The sequence below is a fragment of the Schistocerca cancellata genome, chromosome 3 (genome assembly GCF_023864275.1).
Source record: "Schistocerca cancellata isolate TAMUIC-IGC-003103 chromosome 3, iqSchCanc2.1, whole genome shotgun sequence".
Taxonomy (NCBI): domain Eukaryota; kingdom Metazoa; phylum Arthropoda; class Insecta; order Orthoptera; family Acrididae; genus Schistocerca; species Schistocerca cancellata.
In genome coordinates this window covers 526,493,841-526,519,861 of record NC_064628.1, presented here as the reverse complement: position 1 = coordinate 526,519,861, position 26,021 = coordinate 526,493,841, and the positions used below count along the sequence as shown (strand labels likewise).

Genomic DNA, 26,021 nt, shown 5'->3' with positions numbered 1-26,021 from the left:
TTATTTGAAAAACACTGGGAATATGTTAAAGATATCTATAGTCTGTTAGTTGATTATCAGCGTGCATATGACATGATCCACAGGAATAGCCTATACAACGCACTACGTGACTTCAGAGTCCCTGAGACGCTAGTGAGAATGGTGGAAAGTTGTGTGGATGGGTCAAGTCACAGCAGAAACGTTCCAGACTGACGCAGGTCTCAGACAACGGGGTACTCTCTCGTGTGTTCAGTTCAACGTCATCTTAGAGAAAGTAATAAGGGAATACAGGAAACAGGGATGGGCTGGAGTGCAGACGGACGGTAACGTCAACTCTCTCGCATAAGCGGATGATACAGGACTGCTTAGCGAATCAAACCATGAATGAAAGAAATGTAGCAGAAAATGGACAGCTATGCACAAAAGGTTGGGCTAAAGGTGAATCAAGACAAAACGGAGTTCATGCAATTAGGATGAAGACAACAGCACCAAGAATTTCTTGAGATAAATGGCGTGAGTTTCAACAGAGTTCACCACTTCAAATACTTGGGATCTTGGTTTGTCAGCAACAACAACATAGAAATAAACATCAAGGAAAGAATAGCAACAGGAATGAAGTGCATGTATTCCCTGAGGGAAACGCTCAGCTCAAAAACAATATTAGCGAACGCTAAGACGAAAATATAGAACACATATATATGCCCAGCAGTCATGTAAAGATCAGGAGCCTGGAGCATGAATAATCGACCAAAGAAAAAAAAAAACTATTAGTATTTGAAAGAAGAGTAATGCGGAACATATGAGAACCGATCTCAGATAAAGAATGATGGAGGTGGGAGAATGAGTAAATCTACCTCCTGATGCAACAACCAACAATCCTACAGACGTTGAAGAGCAAAAGAAACCAGTGGGCATGTCATCTGGCCTGTACACCAGAAGAAAGACTGGTGAAGAAAGCACTTGCTGGATGGAAGGCACTGCGGGCGAAGGACCAGGCAGGGCTGGGGACTGTAGACAACTGGAGGAAGCGAGCAGGAAACAGAAGGGAATGGCGGCAGTTTGTGGAAGCAGCACGTGACTTGCAGGGCTTGTGATGACTGGAGATTTGTTAAGGAGGGAATGAAGATTGGCTTTAACGTCCCGTCTACATCGAAGTCATTAGAGACAAAGCACAAGATCGGATTGTGTCAAGGATGGGGAAAGAAAAAGAGCGTGCCCTTTCGAAGGAAACATCCTTGCATTTGCCGGGAGTGATTTAGGTAAATCACTTAAAGCAGGATATGTATTGTATATGTAACAATATTAATTAAAATCAGTATTTTTCTTTGTGACCTTTGATGGAATGTGATCTGATATGCACGAGAGGGTGAGGGGTGGGTAGGGGGGAGGAAGGCGGGAGTGTTGTATGAAGATAGAAAATCAGGTGTACATAGAAAGCTGTGGAAGGGAAAGTGTAAACACCAGCTTTCTCCTCCAGTATTGTTAGCCAAACAAACATCTGCTTCGTACAAAAAAATGAAATGAGCGTGTGGTTTTGGCGGTGATGAGGGTGAAATGTTGATGAGGACAACACAACACCAAGTCCACGCGCGGAGAAAATCTCCAACCTGGCCGGGAATCGAATCCGCGCCCGGTGCATAGGAGGCAAGCACTTTACCACTCAGCTAAGCAGACAGGACACCTACGAATCACCCAATCCAGAGAATAGCCAGTGCAATGTCTGATGGGGAAAGCAGCATCAACGAAATTCGCAACATTAGATGGATACTCACTCGTTTCCAATCACTACCAACTGTAGCCTAGCAGACAGTGGGTGCATACTGGTATTGCTGCGCCATTCCTCGTTGTGTTTGCCGTGCTGTGAATTGTTTCGTGTGTTCTTACCTCCACGTGCACATTTGTTTTCGTATAGAGAAGCAGGTAACAAGCTAAACTCAGTGTTGTGATCTTACAGAGGCAGTCTAGGTTGGTAGCTTTGGAAAGCTGACGTTGCCGATCGATTAACTTCGATTTTTATCGATGTAGCTAGTCCCAACTAACCACCGCACCGAGTGTCTTCAAGGATTGGGCGAACAATGCAAAGATTACATTGCGACTTACAATGTGTAAGAAAACTTCAATTTAAACGATGAAAGCGTTTCATAAATTGACAGATGTGAAAAATGAGAGGGAAGTTCAGGGACTACGTTAAACTGCGTAGGCTTCTGCCACCAGAGTCAAGTCGACAAATTTTTCTGATTAGTGCACCGCGTCGTAATGTAAAAAATTATACAGGAGAAACCATCGTTTCGGACACGGTTACAGTGGTCTTCTTCTAGGTGTACTGATGATCAGTAGATCCAGAAGTAGTTCGCTGTAACCGTGGCCGAAACGTAGGTTTTTCCAGCAAAGTTTTTTTTTTTATATTATGACGCGATACAGTACTCAGAAAACTTCTGTGTCAATGACTGGGTGGTTGTTAATGTATCGGTATTGGTTAATGGAAATGGTAAACTGATGCACGTAATGTAAAGGTTGGCCATAGTGGTTCGATCTTAGCCGATTGTGGACGATGGTGTCGAGAAACAAAGGAAAAAGAGCGGGATAGTAGACGACAGGGCCCAGATTATATTAAATTCTCTTATGAGAAATATTACGGACGAAAGGAAATAAACACTCTTTGCTGCTGATGGAACTATTCTTTTCGGAATGATGATCTATGCAGAAATGTTCTCAGTAACGAGTTCTCAAAACGCGTATAAAAAGCTAAGTGAGCAAGGACTGCAGCGGGGGTTCCCCACGACAGCGAGGAAGAGACGGGCGGCGACGAGAGATGTCGCAGTGTGCCGTGGCGAGCGGAGGTGACGGGACGGCAGCGCCGCGCCGTGGCCGCCAGCTGTACTACGCAGTCCTGCTGTGCACGGCGGCGGCGGAGGCGGCGGAGGCGGCGGTGGCCGCGGCGGGCAGGGCGGGCGTCGGCGTCGGCGGCGGAGACACGTGGCTGGTGACGGGCGACGGCGGCGACGAGCGGCGCGGCCAGTGGTGCGGCGAGGCGGGCGCCGACAGCACGACGGTGCCGCCCATGGCCGAGATGTCGAGGCGCGAGCCGGCTCGCGACGCGGGCGCCGACGTGTACGAGTGCAGGCCGGCCGGGCCGGATCGCGGCCGCCGGCCGCAGCCAGACAGCGAGGACGTGCTGCGCGTGACCGCGGCCGGCGTGGGCGGCAGCATGCGCGGCGAGGGCGGCGGCGTGGGCCCGCGCGACCCGCTCACCGGGCCCGGGCCTGCCGACTTCCGCCGCAGCACGCTCCTGCACAGGGAGCGGGAACTGCGTTGGAAAAGGCGGCAGCTACACACGAAACAACATAAATGTTCTCAGAATAGAGAATATACGGAAAGGACACTCGGCTGCAATCCGTGCGCCAAAATTTAGTGCGCATGCGCGGAGTCTGCCGCATTGAAATCGACGGCTGTGTCTAAAGCCGAAGGCGAACAGATACGTTTCGTTTATTTTATTAATTGTGCATTTCAGCTGCCGGGGTTAACTACAAGTAAAGAGCTGTTTGATGTACTGTTAAAACTTAGAAATATACCGGGCGATCAAAAAGTCAGTGTAAATTTGAAAACAATAAATCACGGAATAATTTAGATAGGTACAAATTGACACACATGCTTGGAATGACATTGGGTTTTATTACAACAACAACAAAAAAAAATACAAAAGTTCAAAAATGTCCGACAGATGGCGCTTCATCTGATCAGAATAGCAATAATTACCATAACAAAGTTAGACAAAGCAAAGATGATGTTCTTTACAGGAAATGCTCAATATGTCCACCATCATTCCTCAACAATACCTGTAGTCGAGGAATAATGTTGTGAACAGCACTGTAAAGCATGTCCGGAGTTATGGTGAGGCATTGGCGTCGGATGTTGTCTTTCAACATCCCTAGAGATGTCGGTCGATCACGATACACTTGCGACTTCAGGTAACCCCAAAGCCAGCAGTCACACGGACTGAGGTCTGGGGACCAGGGAGGCCAAGCATGACGAAAGTGGTAGCTGGGCACACGATCATCACCAAACGACGCGCGCAAGAGATCTTTCACGCATCTAGCAATACTTTGTTTTTTTTGTTTTTTTTTTTTTGTTCTAATAAAACCCCATGTCATCCCAAGCATATCTGTCAATTTTTACCTCTCTATCTACATTATTCCATGGTTTATTAAGTTTTAAAATTTATACTGACTTTTTGATCACCAGGTATATAATGAGTAGGAATACAAATGCCCATACAGGAAAGTAGTGAGCTGTTCCCAAGAAGCGGCTCATAGCCGAGTTTCCTGATTTTCCTGCTGTAAACAATAAAAGCGCATTAACATGTAAAAAATACAGTATGTGAAAGAAGCGAAGCTGCATCAATTCCCGTAGTTAGTTTTTTGGTAGAGATTTTACTTTCCTCTTAAAAAATTAAAAACGACTTGTTTCGTGTTAATGCATTTTCTTCACTACTGTATATAATGTCTCTAATTCGATTTTTCGTATCACAATTCGATGACGAAGTTTTTATTTTTTCGATATTGCTGATAGTTATTGTCATACTTAACTTCCTAGGGCTCTGCAGCATAAAATTTGAAGGTTTTGCAGTGAAAAATGTGGTCGTTGGGTACTTTACGTTGGGTTCATTTAATTGCTGTGTATTAAATGTAGCTAACATACAAATATCGGTTTTAGAGTTTGAAGGCAAGCCACAGCTCTCTACAGTATGGAGAAAATAGAAGTTAAAGTATTTTGTTTGAGCACACAAGAATTAAGCAGTCTGCTCCTCAGTTGATTCATAGAACCAGATCCCTCTAAGCAATGGGTGATGGGTGATTGATAGTAAATGAATGGCAGCTCATCTGATTTAAAAATGTGTCTCTGGTGGTTGTACTGAGTGGAATGAAAATTATGGAGTAGGCTGCTGCAACGGCACCTGGCGCCACATCCTTAAGGAAACGTTTCTCAACCTACAAAAAATGTTTTATAAACAATGTGCACTTGTGGATCTGCACACCTTATAAATACGTGCAGCATGTCTCATCCATGAAAACAGCAGAAAATAAAGAAAGTTCCCTTATTTTCAGGTTTTTTTTGCTATCAGACCACATCCACTCAGCCATCTCAACAGTAATGCCACTTACGATGGTACGAAAGTAAGCACAACACAACAGCCAGTCTTCAAGTGAAAAAAAAACTCAACCCAGTCAACAAACGAACTGAGGTCCATTTTACTTCATAATCTGTCACATTGACCACACAGCTACACAGGCTAACGAGTAATTGGCGGTTTGGAACGATACATTAACTTAGAAAACACTTCCAGCATCATGTTTCCGCTCTTCATATGAAAAGAAAACCTCAAATTTCAAGGGCTCAATAACCGTTTACATAATTTAGAGAGAGTTGTTATTTCTTATTCTTTGATTTAGCATCGAACTCGAAATGTGTTGTCAATGGTCAAATAAGCTGCTGTCTTCAGTCACTGCGCGGCTGGAGCATATAGCAAAGTGACCCATCCGTCACTCCCCTCCCAATAGCCTGGTGCTCCCACCACTTTCACACTTTCACCGATCGGGCCATGAGCCATCTCACAAGCTCACTGCTCCCTGCCACCTTGAGGAATCGGACCAGAAGGTAGCTCACTAGCTCACTGCTCCCCACCACTACAGGGATTGGATTGCTAGGTACCTCGTTAGCCCACTTCTCCCCCACCACTTTTATGGATCGAACTGCAAGGTAGCTCGCTGCTCCCACCACTCCCACGGATGAGATCACACAGAGCAGATGACATGGCGACTCGAGGTGTCAGTTTGTTCTCTGCACTCTTGGCCTAGCGATACAGCTTGCAGCTCACTTTCCTCAATAATGTTATGTGTAACAAATAATTTTATTTTAACATATCTGTCCATATACACAGGTGCCTCAGGAAGAATGGTCAATATTCAGGGATATGGCAAGATCGATAATTTCAAGCAAAAATCTAAATACTGTCAATGTGCCCTATTCCAAATTGTTTCTCAGATCGAACACATTTAAAGTTACTTTTGTATGTTTTTCTTGAATAGCTCGGTCCCAAGCGAAAACATGTCACGCTACAAAATTAAACGACATTAAATTTCCCATAAAAAGGCCCTATTCACTTTGTCTCTAATACTGCTAGTTTGCGTCAAGGGAACAAGAAAATATAAAAAATCCTCTGCGACGCGCACGCGCCGAGATGTAGGTGCGTTTTGTATGTCAGTTTGAGGTAGTTTTCTGATGTGATAGACCATGTCCAATATCAAATTATTCATCTCGACTTGTGTACATTACTGTGGTACGTTGTAAACACTGACAATAACGATGTAAATTAAATGTATTCTGTCCCGGAAACCATTCAGAATAGTGCATATGTCCACATGAAGTTTTTTGCTTCAAGTGCTCCTACCTGTCATCCCTGAACATTGACCATTCATCCTGAGACAACTTGTGTGTTATATTTAATTTTTTAATTATTCATTTAACCTGGAGAGATTAATGCCTTTAGGATCCCTCTTACATCAGACCAGAGTTTTATATGTAATTACAAAACTCCGAAAGTCATGAACTATTTTTGCTCTTCCGTTAGCCAAGGAGCAGGTTTTCCGTTCAGGTTTCCGGTCTTTGGGCTAGCATATTTCCTGTGTAATCGAGTTAGTTTGATAGTAAATCCATGGAGTTTGTATTTCAAGTCCAGGAATGGAACGGAATGTAAGTCGTCTCCCAAATTACCTCTTGTGCCTCCACTACAAGTTCAGGTACAATGATACACTTAAAGTCACTGTATGTTGTCTGTTATGGTTTATTCCTAGAATATTTTAGAGAGTAAGTCACGAAAATGATGTTGTGAGCTGATTCCAGGTACGAATTTCTTTGCTTGTGGATTTTGTGGCAAATATACTTATGACATTGTGAATATAGGCTGCATTACAGGTAGACGCAAACTGAAATACTGTCACATTTAAAGAAGAACCTACACACTTGAATTTCAAAGTGAATGGGAAGAATATTTATGTGTTACTTGCATTATTTGTATGCTCCTGAGTCGAACCGAATTTTTAAAGGTCAGTTTTGAAATAGGCTATCCCGCCTACATTCGGAGGCTATAGAGGACACAGATTAGGCAAATTTTGTTAAGGGACGTGATATTTACGGACATATATTGGACTTGTTTGTCTTCATTACTGTTGGATGTAAGTAGCACAAGCCGGTATTAAGCCAAAGCTTTTGTATGCCGCTACTCCACCTCCTCATCTGTTACTTCTGTGGTGTCTTAGCACAATGGAGTCTATATTTACGGAACTGGAGAGCATGCTTGGTTTGAGTAAAGTGTCCGCATTCGTTAGAAGAAAGACATGGATGTCGATTCTCTGAAAAACGTGGCGGAGTTCGTCGAAATGAGTTGAAAGTGATGACCAACTATGTTCTACAGTAACAATACAGACACGCTGGTAGAACTTGTGGCTGCATGCGTAGACAAGTTCGCAGCTCCTAAACCACAGACTTTAGAATACATTTGCACTGCTTTTTTCAGCCTTTTTCCGCACCATTATCCCGTTATGTCTTACTCATACGCTGGGGAGACCAAATTCGGATATTACTTCCAAAATTTTTATCTTTTCACGTATTATCAGAATTGTCTTCGCGAGTTCCTCAGTGACTATGACTGTTTCAGATCTTTTCGTATATCATACAAACTTCACGACTGTGAGTCTAGGTTTCGCAGATCATTACGCCCTACTTCCTACTCTATAACTTCTGTTTACAGAATGTGCTGCATGTGTATTTATTTTCACTTTGGTTTTTACAATTTAAAATATCTATGTTAGTAGTGAATATTTTAATATTTCCAGCATACTTTTCAATTCTGCACAACAATATGTTAACCACATTGGAGTTTGACTAGAAGAATTATGAGTGATGTACGGTACCGCTTCACTAAAATGGAAGAAAAACGAAAATATCCGTAATGTCAACAGATAATTTCTATGGCTTCTGGCACAGCATAAAACCTGAAAAGAAATCTAAAATCGAAGCATCCTACAGTACCTCTGGAACGATGTGGGTCAGGAAGCCAATCAAGATCGCCATCAACTGATGCAGAAATTAGAGAAATCATTTCTCGTGAACCGTCCGCTTTCCCCTCAGGTGGAGGTATCCTCTCAGGAAGACAAACTGAGTCTCAAGCTCTGTCCAGCGCATCAGTGTCGTCAGGTTCTGGACCAAGGTCCGAATTATTTCCTTTTGTGATGCCATCACTCCCAACTTCTTTCCAGTTACAACAACCAATGACTAAATATTTGAATATTATAAAGCTGCTTGCATTAAATAAAAAGTGTGGCATCATATGTACAGCTTTTAAAAATAATTTGCGGAGAAATTTCTCCATAGTTGAAGGCACAGAACTTTAAAAATAATTATTATACGCTTTGTCCAAATTACAATTTACCAAGTCGAAAAGCATTGTCAAACTCTCTGATTCATAAATGGTATCATGAGGTATTCGATAAAATTAAAAATGATTTGGCCACCTCAAAGGTAGTCTGTCTTACGTCTGATGCGTGGACGAGTGTAACATTAGTTTCTATCTCTCACTTCACATTTCATAGGGGAGAAGAGTGAACTAAAGTCATACCTTTTACAGTGCTCACAATTCGAGGACAGACGCACTGCACATAACATCTCAAAGTGTGTGAAGTCTGTTAATGGCAAATACAATATAAATTTTAAAAACACTTCTGTAATAACATATAATGCGTCAGATATGAAATTATTTGCTATGCTTCTCAAAGTCCTACATATCCCATGCCTTACTCATTCTTTAAACCTCACTGTGCAACACACAATTCAGAAGTCTATACACAAAACTGTTGACGAGGTCAAAAGAGTTGCGTTCTTTAAGGAGAGACCCTTTGCTTTAAGCAAACTTGCTGAAATGCAAGAAAATTAAAAAAAAAAAAACGACCGACTGGTACCGAAACAAGATATCCCGACCAGATGGAACTCCACTTACGAAATGTTGCAAAGATTTACTTTAAATATGCCATAACTTCTTGCCTCGCTATTTTAGGTGGAAAATCGATCAAATTAAACTTAAGAGATACAGACTGGAAGATAACGCAACAGGCTTTACATATTTTGAAAGTTATTGAAGAGGTAATCAAGTGGTGGCCTCAGAGAAATCAGTCTCGCTTTCAAAAATGAACATCTTTCCAAAATTAATGGAATGGCAAATAAATCTTTTAAAGAGAAAAATAAAGAATTTCCTCAAGAAATAGTCATTGGTTTACAATTCGCTTAAAGGGTTATCAGAGTGGTTTGGTGTTATCTCTACGAACGAACTGATTGGTCAGGCAACGTTACTGGAACCCCGATTCAAAAGGCAAGGATTTTCAGCACATGAAACATTTCAGGATTGCTACATGAAGTCTATTGCAGAAATGAAAGCGTTTATTGTTCAACAGAACAAACAGAGCTCATTTCTCAACCAGTTACCACTATAACATAGGAGGAGTTCACGGAACTATCGGTCAGCTTCAAGCAACTCTCGACTTAGAAAGTGTGGCAAATGTCGAACTGGGCAGATAGTCAGCGGACGGATATTTGCCTAGAAACAGCGAGTCCTTAAACTGATGGGGAAACAAGAAAATTACTATGGCCAACGTTTTATCAATTGGATCTAAAATAATTATGTATCGCAGCAACATCAGTGCCCTGTGAACGAATATTTTTACAAGCACGACAAATATGCACCGAGAAGAGAGACGGACTCACATAGACCCAAATGAGTCAAATTTTATTTATAAATGACAATACTGATTAATTTTTCCTGTTGTGGTACATATACTGTAATACTGACTATAAATGACGACGGCAGGTACATAGCAAGAATCAGTCTTCACTCTTAAAATTTTTCCACTTCATAAAAAATATTTAGAATTTTCTCGCAGTGTTTATAATTTTTACAGCAAACGATATTTAAAATTTTTGTATTTCAAAATTACTTGGGGCATAACAAAAAATTATTACTCCTCTTTGTATATTCTTCCAAAATAGGATCAAACCAGACTAAAATACAGAATTAGCGGCCTGAATTAAAAAGTCAGTGTGCCTTCCTGTTACTTATTTTTCTTAGTGAGTGGTGAGTCATGAAAACAACTAGTTCATTCCAGTGAGTGACCGATTTTGATCCAGTCTCTGAAAAGGACAGTTTTTCCCATCGCTAGAGTATACAGCATAATGGTGCCACATGCAAGTAGCCTGTAGCTCAGTCACGAACAGTTTGTGCAAGTGATGCACGTTTCTCAAATTAATGGTCGCGAATTATTGTTGCGATTATTGCTGGAAAAGAACTATGAAGAAGAAGACATTTCAGTCCAACAGTTACATAATGAAAAAGCTGAAACACGTCTCATAATTCGGACAGAACACTTCGACCATAGATACTAGTAGACTGGCCTATGCTGTGCAGAAGCTATGGGGATAGTGTGGCTCCAACATAAACCACGTGACTGTTGGCAAAACGTGGCGGGATTTCAAATCAGCGGTCTGCCATCCTATGTTTGTATCGGATTTTCCCCACATTTCTCAATTGACTGCCAAACGCTTCCAACAAAAACTACTTTTTTATTTGTGAAAAATTATACCAGGACTACATTTGACCTGGATTTGTTCAAAGTACCATTTATAAAATCTAACAAATACATCGAACGCCACTCTGGTGGGCAGCGGAACGAAATTACTATAAACTATCAATTATAGTAAAAAGTCGTTAAAATTCTTTTAAACAGTAAGAGTGGGCTCGTGTCAAAACTTTAAACATTGTATTCGCCACGTTTCGAGCTTTAGTCACTTATAAAAGAAAATGGGCTATGGGAATTATGTCAACTATAGGTGTCAAAATTGTTTACTTTAGGAGCAGGTCCATTTTATAGTATCAATTTTAGGTGCCCTTCAATGGTTCAGTTCCCACTATTTTTACAAAAGTTTAAACTATCAGTTTAAAAAATATGATATTTTAGACGAAAGGTGAGACTTTGCAGTTTGAGAAAATAATTTTGGAGCCTAGGTTTAAAAATGACAGACACTGTAAATACAAATTATAGATATACATTGTAAATAATAACTAACCTATCAAAACACTTCTCCGCGAAGTGCTTCGAGCAAAGGCGCGTATGTGCAAACGGCTTAAAGTTTTTCCGTTTCAGGGCCTGTATCCAAAGCTACCTTCGGTTTTCATCCTTAGGGAACCTGTGAGTAGCAACGAGAAACGATTATACTTACTTCTGTAACCGAATTATCACAGATACTTTCCAAAATGTAATATGAGTCTGACTTTACAGGCATCACTTTGAACACTTTAATTTACGTGATACTCTATTTCAAGTGTAAAAAACATATAAAAGTCACTTCAGCAGATTTCAATAAACGCATCTGCACTATCTTAGACACACTTACACGTGAAATGTAATGCCATTTTCCCGACAAAACGCTGAGTACAGCCATAAGCGCAACACGAAACAACCATGTTTTGCCAACGTTCACGTGACTTCAGCCCAGAGATGTTGGAGCCACGAAAATGACGTCAGGGCCAGTCTATTATATTTATGGTCGAAGACAGAACATGATAAAAGTGTCTTTGCAACACTTATCAGTCGTCATTTATAGCACAAATATGATTCATATTACACAATATGTCAGTGTGAACTTACAGGTCTGGGCCCAATTCAGAACATTTGTATACAGTCAATTCCGCAAAAAAGTATACGCCATCATTTTAAATGTAACGTCCGCAGCGACAGCTCTGGTAATAGTCTCGAATCTGTAATCAGTGCGCCTTTGCACAGATAACAGATAAACAGTGTGAGAGTTGAATGTTTCGTTTTGTCGATTGCAGTTTAAAATGGGTGCAAAATATCTGAAGCGTCACGAGGCAGTGTTCCTTGTAAATCATTCAAAAGAACCAAAGCTTTCATATGGAGCAGCTGCTAAAATTCTTAGAAATTCGAAGATATTTGTTGCGAAGTGCGTCAAACGATTATTAGAGCTTGGAAGCGTGGATGATTTACCGGAGAGAGGGCTACGGTGCCAAGTTAAATGAATAATGGTGGCGATTAGATTAACTATGTGGTGACTATGCAATTAGTAATAACATGTATTTTAATACAAAACATATATTTATAACAGTGTCTTATTTCATGCAGATAACGGCGTACGCTTTCTTGTGGAACTGACTGTAAACTAAATTTTAATGCACCCTCCTGTCTCCGTTTAAAGTAATACCTAAGTTAATTCGAAGCTAATTCGCTGACTGCGAATATCTTGACATCTGCTGTGTTAGGTATAGATGTGCTACCAGTTAGTGATGTATGAAAATTTGTGTTTAAGTGGAACTTAACGCCGGATTTCCCGCTTATCGCGAGCGGTCACCTTAACCACTACGGCTATTCGTGCACGTCATTTCGAATTAATTCTTTTTGTCAGTCACCATTAATGACTGTTGGTCCAGACATGCAAGTAAATAATACCAGGTTGGTATCACGAAGGAAAACTACAGAACTGATACGAACACTGAAACTCCTTCCAAGTTTCACAAAGCAGTTGTTTCCGTTGGAAGTGAAGTTGGTTTATCAGCTCAAAGTGCCAAGAAAGAAAAATTAGGAAGTAGAATAATATTGCTGCAAGGCTAAAACCGATATTTACAAAACAAAATAGCTTCATTGTCATCCGAAGTTAAAAGCAGTGGCAGTTCACAGCTTGCACATATGAACAGTAATGAATATACGTAAAAGCTTGTCTCATAAATTTTTAATTAGAGATTTATCATCATTAAATTCGTTTCATTAGCCTTTTCTTTCGTAAAAGTTTTCATTTAGTCGGTTAGATTACTTCCGTTTCGTACGAGCGTCCATTTCACGCCGCAGTAGTAAGCAGCTATCGTTTCGCATTTACTCGATTGAGGTTGATTACCTCCTGAGTGGTAAAAACAAAAGGCTTTGATTGTACTTTTTTGTCACAAATCTAAATTATTTTTAACAGAGCGTTAAGATTATCCCTGCTCTCTAAGACTTTTATACTGTTAACATACGTTATCAATAATTATATATATTTTTTCAAATACTAGTATTAAAGGGGGACGCTATATGGTGGAGCTTACAGCATGTGAAATGAATGTGTGGACATCTTCTTCACATAGCCCGCCTATTACATGCATACTTTGTACGACACATCTATGACAGTAAAACTGAGAAACATGCACAACATGTTCTTGCAATATAGCCAGAAAAGGCATCAAGCGTATTAGCATCTACTGGACATGATGGCATCACGGTTCAAATGATGGAACTTATTATTGACCCTCTTCTCAATTACACGTGTGGCGTCTGTTCATTTGGACTGTCCAAGAAAACAGACATCAAACATGTGTAGATACGCCTTGAGGGGCATACGGTTATTTCAATGTGGATAGATACCATCATTCGTCTCCTTGCAGTGATACAGTAAGGCAGCGAGCAAGGGGAAGAGTGAGCGAAGTCACAACATTATTGGTGAGCAGCTCTTGGTAATCTAATGTGGACGTGAATCGTGCCCGGCTGACGAAGGAAGTTAAGGCAACCGTTCTAGAGAAGTAGAGCGTCCGTGTTCCGGTCTGGTCACAAATTTTCAAATGTAGCTGTTGAATTATTTCAACTCCCAAAGCTGCTACATCATACAAACTTCCCTTTAGTTACGACCAACTACTGCCCACTACAACAGATATCTTGAACCACTCCTTAAGCGCAAGTGTTTTTTCTGAGGCTGGAAACAGTGACTAAGTCACAGCACCCTCTGATTTCAGACCTATTTGCATTCTTCTTACATTGTCAGGTCTTAGAATATATAATCCTGAAGCAGCTAATAGCTACATAACCACAAACAACCTACTAGATGAATACCGTTCAGGGTTCCATAAACATCACAGCGCAACTTCTGCCTTAATAAAGGTGTTGACCTGAAGCTTGCCATGGATGCACAAGAGGTAAACACCATGTGCTTCTTAGACTTTAGCACAGCCTTTGACGTTGTCGACTTTGACATTTTGTGTTATTCTTTGACATGGGGGGAAATATAGGATATGTTGATTTAAAAGGTGTGGATGAAAATGCCATGTCAAGACCGCAAATTTTCTTTACTGATTACTGATTTCGGCTCCTTGCGAGACATCTTCAGATCGATCTAAAATGTTGTTCAGTGTATGACATTCATTAAACGTCGTTGTATTTTTAGTGCTAAGTCAGCCTATGTAAATAAAGTACTGCAGTAAAAATCTTAGTTGGTTATGTAAATTTTAGATTGAGCTGAAAATGGCTTGGTAATCAGCCGAAATCAATAATCAGTAAAGAAAAGGTTTCGACATTTTACTTGCCAAACTTAGCAGCCTAAATTTCTCGCCCATACCTGACGTCTCGCCAGCAATCCGACACCGTAAAGTCACAATGCTGACAGGTAGTATCTGGCTTCCCCCAGGGTTCGATATTAGGTCCTATACTCTTTTCATTGGATGTCTATGATGCGTCATCAGTTTCTTCCTACTGCAAATACCACATGTATGCTGATGACCTTCAGTTGTGTCTAAGTCAAAAATCAATAAACCTGAAGACAGCTATCGAGAATATCAGTACCGACATGTGTGCATTAACAAAATATGCGCAGAGTGTAGGTTTAAAGCTCATCCCATCCGAAACTTGAGCGGTGTTGGTTGATCATTCTAGGCTCATTAGCCCGAATCTCCAGGTTCAGAATTACAGTTAACTGCGTATTTACTAAAGCAACAATAGTGATTACCATTGTCCCTGTACGCAGTTGTTATCCTTTTACACCATTCTTTCCAACCAAATCTTCCTCGCTTCTCAGTATTCTTAGCTGGTCCAGTCTTCTGAAATTTCCTTTCTCCATAACCAACTATATCAGAAAACATCTATTTTGTACACCAATAAATTATTTTTGTATCTGCCGCTATCATTACTATTACTATTATTATTATTATTATTATCAGCTGTAGCAGGCGATGCTTTGCTGTAGCTCAGTCTGCTTAAATAGAGAAGAAACAAAAGAGAAGCACACGTTTCTAATATATATATGGGAACTGGACGTACGTCCTAATCTCCTTCTCTCCCCTGTCTCTGTCCGTCTCCTGCTGCCTCCTCTCTCTTCACGCTCTCAGTCAATCACTTCCTTCCCCCTTTCCTGTCCATCTGCTCCCCCCCCCTCCCGTCTTTTTCTATCTCCTCCTGCTCCCTTTCTCTATCCTTCTCGTTTTCTATGTCCATTTCCTCTCACCCCCCCCCCCCTGTACATGAGCCTTGTTTCTGTTACGTATATTGAAGATGGAGGGGGGGGAGAAAGGCATGGAAAGGAAATGAATCAAATGAGATCAGCTGCAACGGGAGTTTATACGGAATCAGTGGCTATGAGTGAAAATGTGCGCCAGACCTGAACTCGAACTTGGGATCTCCTGTTTATTAGGCAGTTGCATTAACCACTGTGTCCCCCCCCCCCTCCCGGACTCGGTGTTAATCTTAATGCACGGACTCTTTCGGCATGCTTTTCAGCCGACCCACACTCCTAACTAGCGTCACCACAGTCACCGACCACGTCCTCCATGCTTGTTAATTATCTTGGCGGGACAGTGACGCCGTCATCGCGACCTTGGGACCCCGGGGGCCCCTTTTTTTTATCAGTTGCAGACCCTCGAATCATGAAACGACGCGACACAGTCATGTTTCGATTCATGAGGGTCTGCAACTGATAAAAAAAAAAGGGGCCCCCGGGGTCCCAAGGTCGCGATGGCGGCGTCACTGTCCCGCCGAGATAATTTGTCCTTTTAGGACAATTATCTGAGCAAGCACCCACGCCAGCAAAAGGTCATGAAACGACGACGCGTCATGTTTCGATTCATGAGGGTCAGCAACTAATAAAAAAAGGGGCCCCCCAAGGTCGCGATGGCGGCGTCACTGTCCCGCCGAGATAATTTGTCCTTTTAGGACAATTATCTGAGCAAGCACCCACGCCAGCAAAAGGTTGCCTGACACGTGTTGATAACAGGAGTTGTTTTAACCGGCTGTACTCGAATTTTAGTACATAAGGGGGGTGATTTGGAGCACAGCACATTATGTCCTCTGAACCGATAACGTCGACATCTACGAGCAACAGCAGCAAGCTTGTGTGTGTAACCTTCTTACAAGATGTATACTGTAATCTTTGACTGTCAAGGCTTCAAGACATGTGCGAATGAATTTGTTCCTAAGGACTTAGCATTCCAAATGCTGTGCGATGATGGAACAGTGTTTGCCTCTGGAAGTTACATTCTTCAATGTACAACACCGTATTACGAACTTGATATCGAATCAGCAAAATGGTTGGCAGAGAACCATCAACACTACAACATTAATTCAGTTGGAGTCTCGCTGGATAGTGCGTTAAACTCCATCAAATCAGTGGTACCAACAAACTGCACTGTACTTACTAAAGGTACTGAAAAAGTGAAATGGGTAAGAGAGTTCTTCCTGACTGCCTAATAACTAATGTGGAGGAGAAAGGCTACCCTTCACTAAATGCTCTATGTAAGCTGAATGGTATTGGCAGGTACCAACCAGTAACTGCGAAATTGAATACAAATCTGCTGGTGAAGTGGTACAAAGAGTACTACTTAAAACATTAAGCCGAACAGTGTGGAGTAAAGAGTGTACTGGCCCCTCACAAAATCAGGCAAGTGTGAACTGTTAGACAATTGTGAATCATGTGAAAACTGTGAAGCTTATTTTCATTTCCTAGTACTCAGGCCTTTTTTGTAAATGCTTTAAAATTCCTGATGTGTTGTGTGATGGTGTGCATCTGTGGTATAACTATTGGGAACTTGAAGTAGCAGTTGTTCGTTTGGTATATCTTTTAAAAACATAACTGTAATTTTTTCGTTTGGTATATCTTTAAAACATAACTGTAATTTTTATATAATTCTTTAAAAATAACTGTAATTTTATATAATAAAATTACATTTTATGTTACTGGAATCCAACTGTTATGTTTTCTATCAAAACCTAACCATTTCACAAATGCCTTATTTCCTTACCTGTACAATACTTTCTCTACTAGATAAGTATTGGGGTATTTTGTTTTCTGTAATTCATGACCATAAAACGCACCAGCAATATTATTTAGTTCAAAATCTTACAGAGTGTATGTCCTAGGATTTGTTTCTTGGACTCCAATTATCTTAAATATTTCTGTAGACCAATTTGGTTTGTATCCTTTATCAAAAATGGCTTTGTTTTTACTGATTCTTACAAACTCTCCTACTTTAAATTTCTGCTTTGATTTGTCTATGGTACGTATTTTATTATATACTGTGGTTAAAAGTTGATTACCATTAACATCGCAGGGTCGCATCTTGGAGTTAATGTAGGCCACATTGACCGATGCAATAATAAGACGAATCAATTTGCTCCTCAAGACGCCATAAATAGGCGTATGATCATTGGAAATGAAATTTCATTAGAAGAAGGTGCTGTACAGGATTTCAAAAAAGTTTATGAAGGAATTGCATGCAACATTCATGTAAAATATAAACGAGATGCTGTTTTAAGACATACTCCATTACTGTTAATTTCTAATTCTCAGCCAATTGTATGTAGTCATCCTGATTTCAACAATGTCTGTGTGAGAACTATTAGGTGGAAAAAGTTTGATGAATTGACAAATGCAATAAAAAAGCCTTATCCTTTAGCTTTCTTTTCATTGTTGCAAATGTATAATATTCCTTATTAAATAAAAGACAAGAATTTGTACAGTGTATAATTTTTATTGTCAATTATTACAACAAATAAAAATAAATTACAATTATCCTTTGTTCTGTACACGTTCAACTACTTTTTTAACGCCTTAAGCAGCAACTGCAGCAGCAGCAGTTGTAGCCGCGCTAGCCACTATCGTTATCTGCCCTGAACTTGTGACACCAGCTGTGCTAATTGCGGCTCTGTCCATGACACACTCCGGCCTTGTTTCTGGCACTCATTCAAATTCAACTGTTTCGCCACTCGTATCTAAATGTCGAATGCTGGATTATCTCCATACCGTATACGAGTAGCAGCATCCTCTCTGTGCACTGTTCGAATATCATTACTGCTACGTGAACGATTAACATTTGTTAATGGAATTCTTTCCCCCATTTCAATGTCTTCCTCAGGTCCCGGATATAAAACACCTCCGTCGTATTGTATAGAGCCATGGTTGCCCGTGCTTAAATACTCATTTACCCAAGACATTTTGCTGACTAAAATAAATAAATCATTACCACCTTTTATATACACAGCCGGACCTGCCCCGTAAGGAGCCTCCCTCCCGGCCAATGACGCCAAACGCTCATTTCCATTTCCATTGTTATGCAAAGACAGATTTTGTAGTAATATTCTGATCATAAACCAAAAAGCTGAAAAAACAACTTTCGTGTGTGCTAGCAATGTTTCACTATTGTACTTTTTATAAATGTAAAGGAGTCTAAGCGTTTATTACAGTAAAGTGCAAAAATTTGAAGTAAATCGGAAAGGTACATTTTGAGATTTTCGATAACCACGTTTTCCCTTTATACATTAAAGAAATAGGTAGCAAAAACGCGCCTGTATTAGAACGCAACGTTGTGCCAAGATTTCAAATGACTCAGTTAAGAAAGTTTGGAGATACACGATTCTGAACAAACGAACATTTACGTTTTTGTTTGTATAGATTATTGTTGTTATTACTACTGTCATTATCATTATTAGCAGCAGCAGTAGTAGAAAAAAATGGCTCTGAGCACTATGGGACTTAACATCTTAGGTCATCAGTCCCCTAAAACTTAGAACTACTTAAACCTAACTAACCTAAGGACATCACACACAGCCATGCCCGAGGCAGGATTCGAACCTGCGACCGTAGCGGTCGCGCGGTTCCGGACTGAAGCGCCTAGAACCGCTCGGCCACTAAGCCGGCAGCAGTAGAAGTACTGCCAGTATTAACTTTATAAGTTCATAGCAAATATTTTAATATTTTTACTCACACTCTCAATACAGATACTCAAATTATTTTAATAATACTCGGGTTCCCGGGATCGATTCCCGGCGGGTTCAGGGATTTTCTCTGCCTCGTGATGGCTGGGTGTTGTGTGCTGTCCTTAGGTTAGTTAGGTTTAAGTAGTTCTAAGTTCTAGGGGACTGATGACCATAGATGTTAAGTCCCATAGTGCTCAGAGCCATTTCAAGCCATTTTTTTTAATAATATTTGTCATATTAAAATTGTTATTTCTTAGGCTGGTGCAAAAAAGGTACTGTATATGTGAAACCCTGCTCTGATGTAAGAGAGGGCATGATGGACCTAATCAGATCAGGTTAAATAAACAAAAAAGTATATAAAGAAAATGCCTTCTCCGAGTTGTAGGTAGTTCCCGCAATGGATCAGAAATAGATTCATTTGTAAGGGAACGGGTGAAGTAGGCAAGCGATCGTTCACCCTCCAGCGCGGTACACATATTTCCGTCACCGCTGATTCCGCTTTGCCGGGTCGCTGCCGCGCGAGTCAGCTAGCAACGCAGAATAAAAGTGGGTCTTTCTGTCGGCCGGGCGGCTGTTGTCATCAGACACCCTGCTGCGTCGGCAGACACCGGGCTTCCGCGTCGCGTTCGGGTCGGTAGGCTGCGAGGACACTGACCTCTTCTGAGTATGTATGTAACAAGTTTTTAATAAAAGTTAAAGTAAATTATTCGACCGTGTTCAAATGCTGATCACCGGCTCGCCCTAAGACCCTAACGCCCACCCGCCATCATTCTGACCAGTCATATACCTTATATATTATTCACTTCACAACAGATAAACGAATTAATTGACAGCACAGCGTAACAAATAACTACATAATGGCAACTACACTGCTGCAGGGCCTACACTGTATTATTATTATTATTATTGTCATTATTAGTGGCAGTGGTCGGTCATACGCAAAACATTTGCAGCAGGGAGTCTTTCAATTTCTACCAGTTCAGAAGGAATTAGTTCAGCAATCAAGTGATTTACGAACATTAAGTATAGTACACACATTTTCACTTGATTGATTTCAAATGGGACTGCGAGGGTGTGGGTGAAGTAAGGGTCGCTAAGGAGAGGAATGGTGCAGAGGAAGCACGTTTTGTAACACATGTCTGCCCTCAGTGTGGTTCGTTACATTTCTTCTCTGAGAGGGCTTGTAGGTAGCAATGGCGATGCATTGAGAATTGCTTCATCATTCTGCAAAAAAGAGTTGTGGGAAATAAGCAGTACCAATTGTCTCACTGCCAAGGTAAGTCGTGGTTGAATAAAACATCTTAGAAATGTAATAACATTTACCTTTCGTCATTTTAAAAATAAAAATTTTCAGAGAAAACTGTTGTTCATTCTAAAGCTTAGTTAGGCTATACTATTGATACGGTGGGGAGAGGCGAGGAGGTACTAGCTAATATATGATTGCACTCAGAGATAATGGTCTCAGAAAGGCTTGGAATCACAGGCCCAGGGGCATGCCTGGTAGCGAAAACAGTCTGAATCCTGAATCAGATCGATGTGATATAACACAATTTCTCGAATGAAAGTGCAATAGCTTCTTGGCATTTACATTTACATCTCACACCTCACGGCTGCGGCGCATGATACTTGGTGTACCAGTCTCACTGGGTGTACGGACATTTGCCACGCCGGACATTTGCCACGATTTTACCTGCTCCGAAGGGTCGGGTCCCTTGTCTCCCCCTCCCCCTCCTCCTCCTCCTCACCCGCCGACCAACCCCTGGAATGCCCGTGGACAGTCACCGAACCCGCACGCTGGTCGCAACAAAAGTCCTTACACTCAGTTTGATTTCGTAGTTCCTAACGTGACCATCAGTATGGAAGTTATTACAACGAACAAGGGCACGCCTTCTGCTCATTACAATGGTTACGTGTATCTTAAACAGAGGGAATCTAAAGAAGGTGTTGTTACGTTGATGTGCTTACGCCGAAAAGTGGATCGTTGCAAGGGAAAGCTGCTTTCGAAGAACGGAAAAGTATTGAACGTATCAGAACATCTCTGTGGACCACCTGACGATGTGGCTCTGGAAATGAGAAAGCAAGTGGAAAGGGCGAAGAGAAGGTCTCGAGAAGAAACTATACAGTTATCGGAGATTTACGCGGATGAAATGGGAAATCTTCATAATAAAGGTTATGACTTTGTTACAGTGATGCTGAATTCAGAATCTATGAAGAGAACCGTGCGTCGCCGACGGAGTCAAGCGCGGGGGAACCAACAAGAGCCTACGAACTCTTACGAAATTGATCTTCATGAAGATCTATTAAAAATGGGAGATGGCACTGGTTTTCTTCTAGAAGACGATAGATTAGAGGAGAGAATAATGATTTTTAGTGGAAGCAAGGGAAAAGAAAGTTTAAAAACATGTTCCCATTTTTTTTGTGGATGGAACATTTAAGAGCCGCAGAAAGCAGTTCGCACAAATCTACACCATACACGTAGACTTAGGAGGCCCGATTAAAGAAACAAACGTTCTTCCTATTGTATTTGCATTGCTCCCAAATAAGAAGAAAGACACATACGTTCGTCTGTTTCGTCTGATAAAACAGGCAATCCCTGAGTGGTGTCCTAAAGAAGTGAATGTCGATTTTAAGGCAGCTGCGATATCGGCCATTCGTCAAGTTTTTCCCACAACTGAAATAAATGGATGCTATTTCCACATGTAGAAGAGTTTATGGAGGAGAATTCAAGTTCTCGGTCTAACTGAGGAGTACCGCCAGAACGAGGATTTAAGACTTCACGTCAGCATGTGTGCAGCGCTGGCATTTGTAAAACCGGAGGATGTAAGCAATGGATGGATTGAGCTTCGTGCAGAAGCTCCTGATAACGAAATGCTCAATTTTTTGACTACTTTGTGGACAACTGGCTAGAAAATGGAGAGATCCCAATAGAAATGTGGAACTGCTGTGGAAAAAAGCACCGAACGACGAATGCTGTTGAAGGGTGGCAAACAAAATAAATACATAGTATTATTGGAAACCCTCACCCTAGAATCACCTATTTGGTGGAGTGCTTGAAAAAGGAAGCAGAGCTCACAAACTGCATTTACATGAAATTGGAAATGAATCTTGAAGGTAAGAAGAGGAAGAAGAAGTACTTGCAGCTGGACGACAGGATAGAGAGAATCGTAAAGAATTATGAAGAGACTGGCAACATGAGGCCTTGCTTGAAGGCCATTGCCCATATTCAGAAACTGGACTAAAATACGTTAAAAATAATGCATTAAAACTATGAATACCACTGAGACCTCGCAGATTACTGAGTTAAAATTACTAAAACATTGAAGCAGCATTATCGGCGCTAATATTAAGTTGTAATTATAAATAGAGTGTGCATTACTTCAGCCTGTTTAGGCTCATTTTAAACACGCCAAAATGGTAAATGGTCATTTATCATTTTGACAGTCCAAAGCCTGTGCAAAGTGTAATGGGAATCAGCCTTTATTGTAAAAATTAAAGAGTGTTTCAAGCCTCACAAAAGTATCCCTAAGTAGCTTAACGATGTAACTAGCTGGTCCCAGCTAGGTTTACTAGCGGGTAATCGAGAAGCAGCTAATTAACGAAGTCAACATTAAGCATCACTCAAATGATCCTCCTGTAACCAGAATTTACAGTTACATCTAATATTTTTTCAATAGCAATTTCCTTTTTAAGTAAGAGCTCCTATTGTTGTCACGTTAAGATAATTTTTTTCTACCTTCTAATATTATGGCCATACTATTAAATAATTGTGAGTTCTAAAATTATTTTCTTAAGCTTCAGAGTCGCAACTATCACCTAAAATATCATGCTTCGTTAAACTGATAGTATAAGGTTTGTAAAAGAAAATGGGAACTGAATCTTTGAATTGAACCTAAAATTGACATCCCAAAACTGATCTAATCCTAAGGCTGACAATTTTGGCATCTCAAATATTTTTTTATTTAAGTTTAGCTGCAAACATTTATAGTAGATGTAAATCTATTTAAGTACATTTAGAAATAGTCCTTGAAAAATTAAAATTCCTTACGAAATTGTTGATTATCTTTAAACAGGCCAGTAAAAGCAACTGAAACTAGGCAAGGAGCTACTACTGAAATTTAATTGTTATTGAAGAATATCAGAAACGTATTAGGCCTACTTTTCGTATACATTATGAACTTTTTGAAAAGATATTTGATGATTTCCTCTGTCACTGACAGTTCAGGCACCTCTGCAACATCAGTTATTTGATAGAGTAATTTGATTTGCTTCGCAACACCAGGCATATCTACTTCTATATTATGTTTGCAGCTGTTCTCATTTCGAATTCTGGAATATTTACTTCGTCTTCTTCGGTGAAGGAATTTCGGAAAATTGCATTTAGTAACTCCACTTCATCAGTAACATTACCGACGCGCAGTAAAGGTACTTACTGAGCCTTTCTACTGGTTTACTTAACATAGGACCAGAATCTCTTTGGATTTTTCGCCGCATTTCTAGAGAGACTTTCGTTGTGGAAACTATTAAATGCATCTCACATTGAAATGCCCACCAACTTTCGAGCCTCGGTAAAACTTCGCCAACTTCGTCTAAATTATACGTGCCTTTTTCGTTGCTCCTGCAGCAGCTTTCCGTGTGTACCATGGGGGATCAGTTCCGTCTCTTATTAATTTATTCGGTATGAATCTCTCAAGTGCTGTTGATACTATTTCTTTGAACTTAAGCCACATATGGTCTTTCTTTGTTACGGAGTTGAGTTTCGTTACGACTGCGTTCACTAATCCCTGTATCCGTCGTGATGCTCAGGATTATTTGTGGCTAAGAGGTCAAGTGTGTTTCGTAACCATTTACAATTTGAATGGCCTCGTGAACTAATTCTTCAATTTTAAAAAAAGTATTTAGAACAATTACAGAAGTTGTTTTCTATCTACAATAGGATCTGATAATGTATTTTTGTCAACATACGGAAGGTAGATTAAAGTCACAGCCAACTATAATTGTAGAATAGGGTTCCTATTTGTGATGAGACTCAAGTTTTCTTTGATCTGTTCAGCAACTGTTTCATCTGAGACTGGGGGGGTCAGTAAAGGGAGCCAGTTATTAATTTATTCCGGTTGTGGAATGTAACCTCCGCCCATACTAAGTCACAGGAACTATCTGCTTCAATGTCGCTTGTGAGCTGGAATACACATTGCATTATTTTTCCTTAACTTGTGCTTCTTGTTTCTGTTGTAGTGCAGATCATTACAATTATGGCTTTTCGCTCCAAAACCTAGGATGCTTTTTCTGTGACCCTGTAAATACCAGAGCTAAACAATGTAGAACAACAACGTACGTTACAAGCATAGCACTCTGTATTACTTCATTTGCTTATTTCTTACATTTAAAATTGTACGTCGACTTTAGATGACATGTCAATCATAGATGTTCTTATTTCTATTTAGTCAACGTACAAGTATTTTCAGTCATGTTTTGAACATTGTCCTGCTACACTTTATTAACTAATGTTTCACCACAAGGGATATCGCATTTTAGAGAGTAAATTAATATAGAGTATGTCGTTCTTCTTTTCAAACATTCACATACACATTTCTTCTTTCCTTGTTGTGTTTTGGGCATGCAGTTGTAGTAATTAAAGTAGGCACAAATGCAGTGATAAAAAAGAAATGATTAGCGTACATTCGCATTCTCTTTACATCGTTCCTTTCTTGTTGCTCCCATGGCGATGGACTGTTTCTATCGCAATCAGTAAGCGTGAAAGTAAGCTACCGTACAGACTGAGGAATCTATATTTATACTGACATAATCGTCGGTATTGCTATCGTTTCTCAAAAGTTATAAATATTACGATTTCGGAAAAGAAGCTCTGTATTTCACCAAGATGTCGAAGAAGAAGGTCCCTTACGTACTGGTTGTATCGAGTAAGATGTGGAGACGGTGGTTTGAAAGCGGACAGAAGTAGTACAAGGAAGGGCGCCCCTTACCTGAGGGATCGCTACCTGGCGTAGGGGCAAGTGTGGCAAATGTCCGGCGTGGCAAATGTCCGGTGTGGCAAATGACCAGCATTCGTCTCACTGACCCCCTTTCTTGTCCCAATGATGACTGGCGCCCTGGAAAAACGACAGCAGGTAAGCCTCTGTGTGCGGACATTTGCCACGCCAGACATTTGCCACGATTTTACCTGCTCCGAAGGGTTGGGTCCCTTGTCTCCCCCTCCTCCTACTCATCACTGTCGCGCAGTAAAGCTGCTCACTGAGCCTTTCCGCTGGTTTTCTTAACATAGGACCAGAATCTATTTGGATTTTTCGCCACATTTCTAGAGAGACTTTCGTTGTGGAAACTATTAAATGCATCTCGCATTGAAATCCGTACCAAATTTCGAGCCTCGGTAAAACTTCGCCAATCTTGGAGGTTTTGCGTTCATCTAAATTATACATGCCTTTTTCGGTGCTCCTGCAGCAGCTTTCTGTCGTGTTTTGTGTACCATGGGGGATCATTTCCGTCTCTTATTAATTTATTTGGTATGATTGTCTCGAATGCTGTTGATACTATTTCTTTGAACTTAAGCCACATATGGTCTTCACTTACATAATTTGCAAGGATTGGAGACTGTCTCTTAGAAAGATGACAATCGAATTTTTAGATGCTTTTATAAATGGATATATTTCGCGTTTAGTTTTGGTGAATTTCTTTGTTACAGAATTGAGCCTCGCTCGACTATGTGTTCACTAATCCATGTATCCGTCGTGATGCTCAGGATTATTTGTGGCTAAGAGGTCAAGTGTGTTTTCGTAACCATTTACAATTTGAATGGCCTCGTGGACTAATTGTTCAAAATAATTAAAAAAAAAAGGATTTAGAACAATTACGGAAGTTGTTTTCTATCTACAATAGGGTCTGAAAATGTATTTTTGTCAACATACGGAAGGTAGATTGAAGTCACTG

The 26,021-nt window shown here is 40.6% G+C and overlaps 1 protein-coding gene across 1 annotated transcript in view; it reads right to left on the bottom strand.

Annotated features, from left to right (window-relative positions):
* Window positions 1–2,859: 2,859 nt before the first annotated feature.
* The window catches only part of LOC126176401 (uncharacterized), a 283,679-nt gene continuing 260,517 nt past the window's right edge, over window positions 2,860–26,021 (bottom strand). Inside the window, exon 6 of the mRNA XM_049923558.1 lies at window positions 2,860–3,268. Within this exon, the coding sequence (XP_049779515.1) occupies window positions 2,860–3,268 (409 nt within the window). The remainder of the gene's footprint in view (window positions 3,269–26,021) is intronic.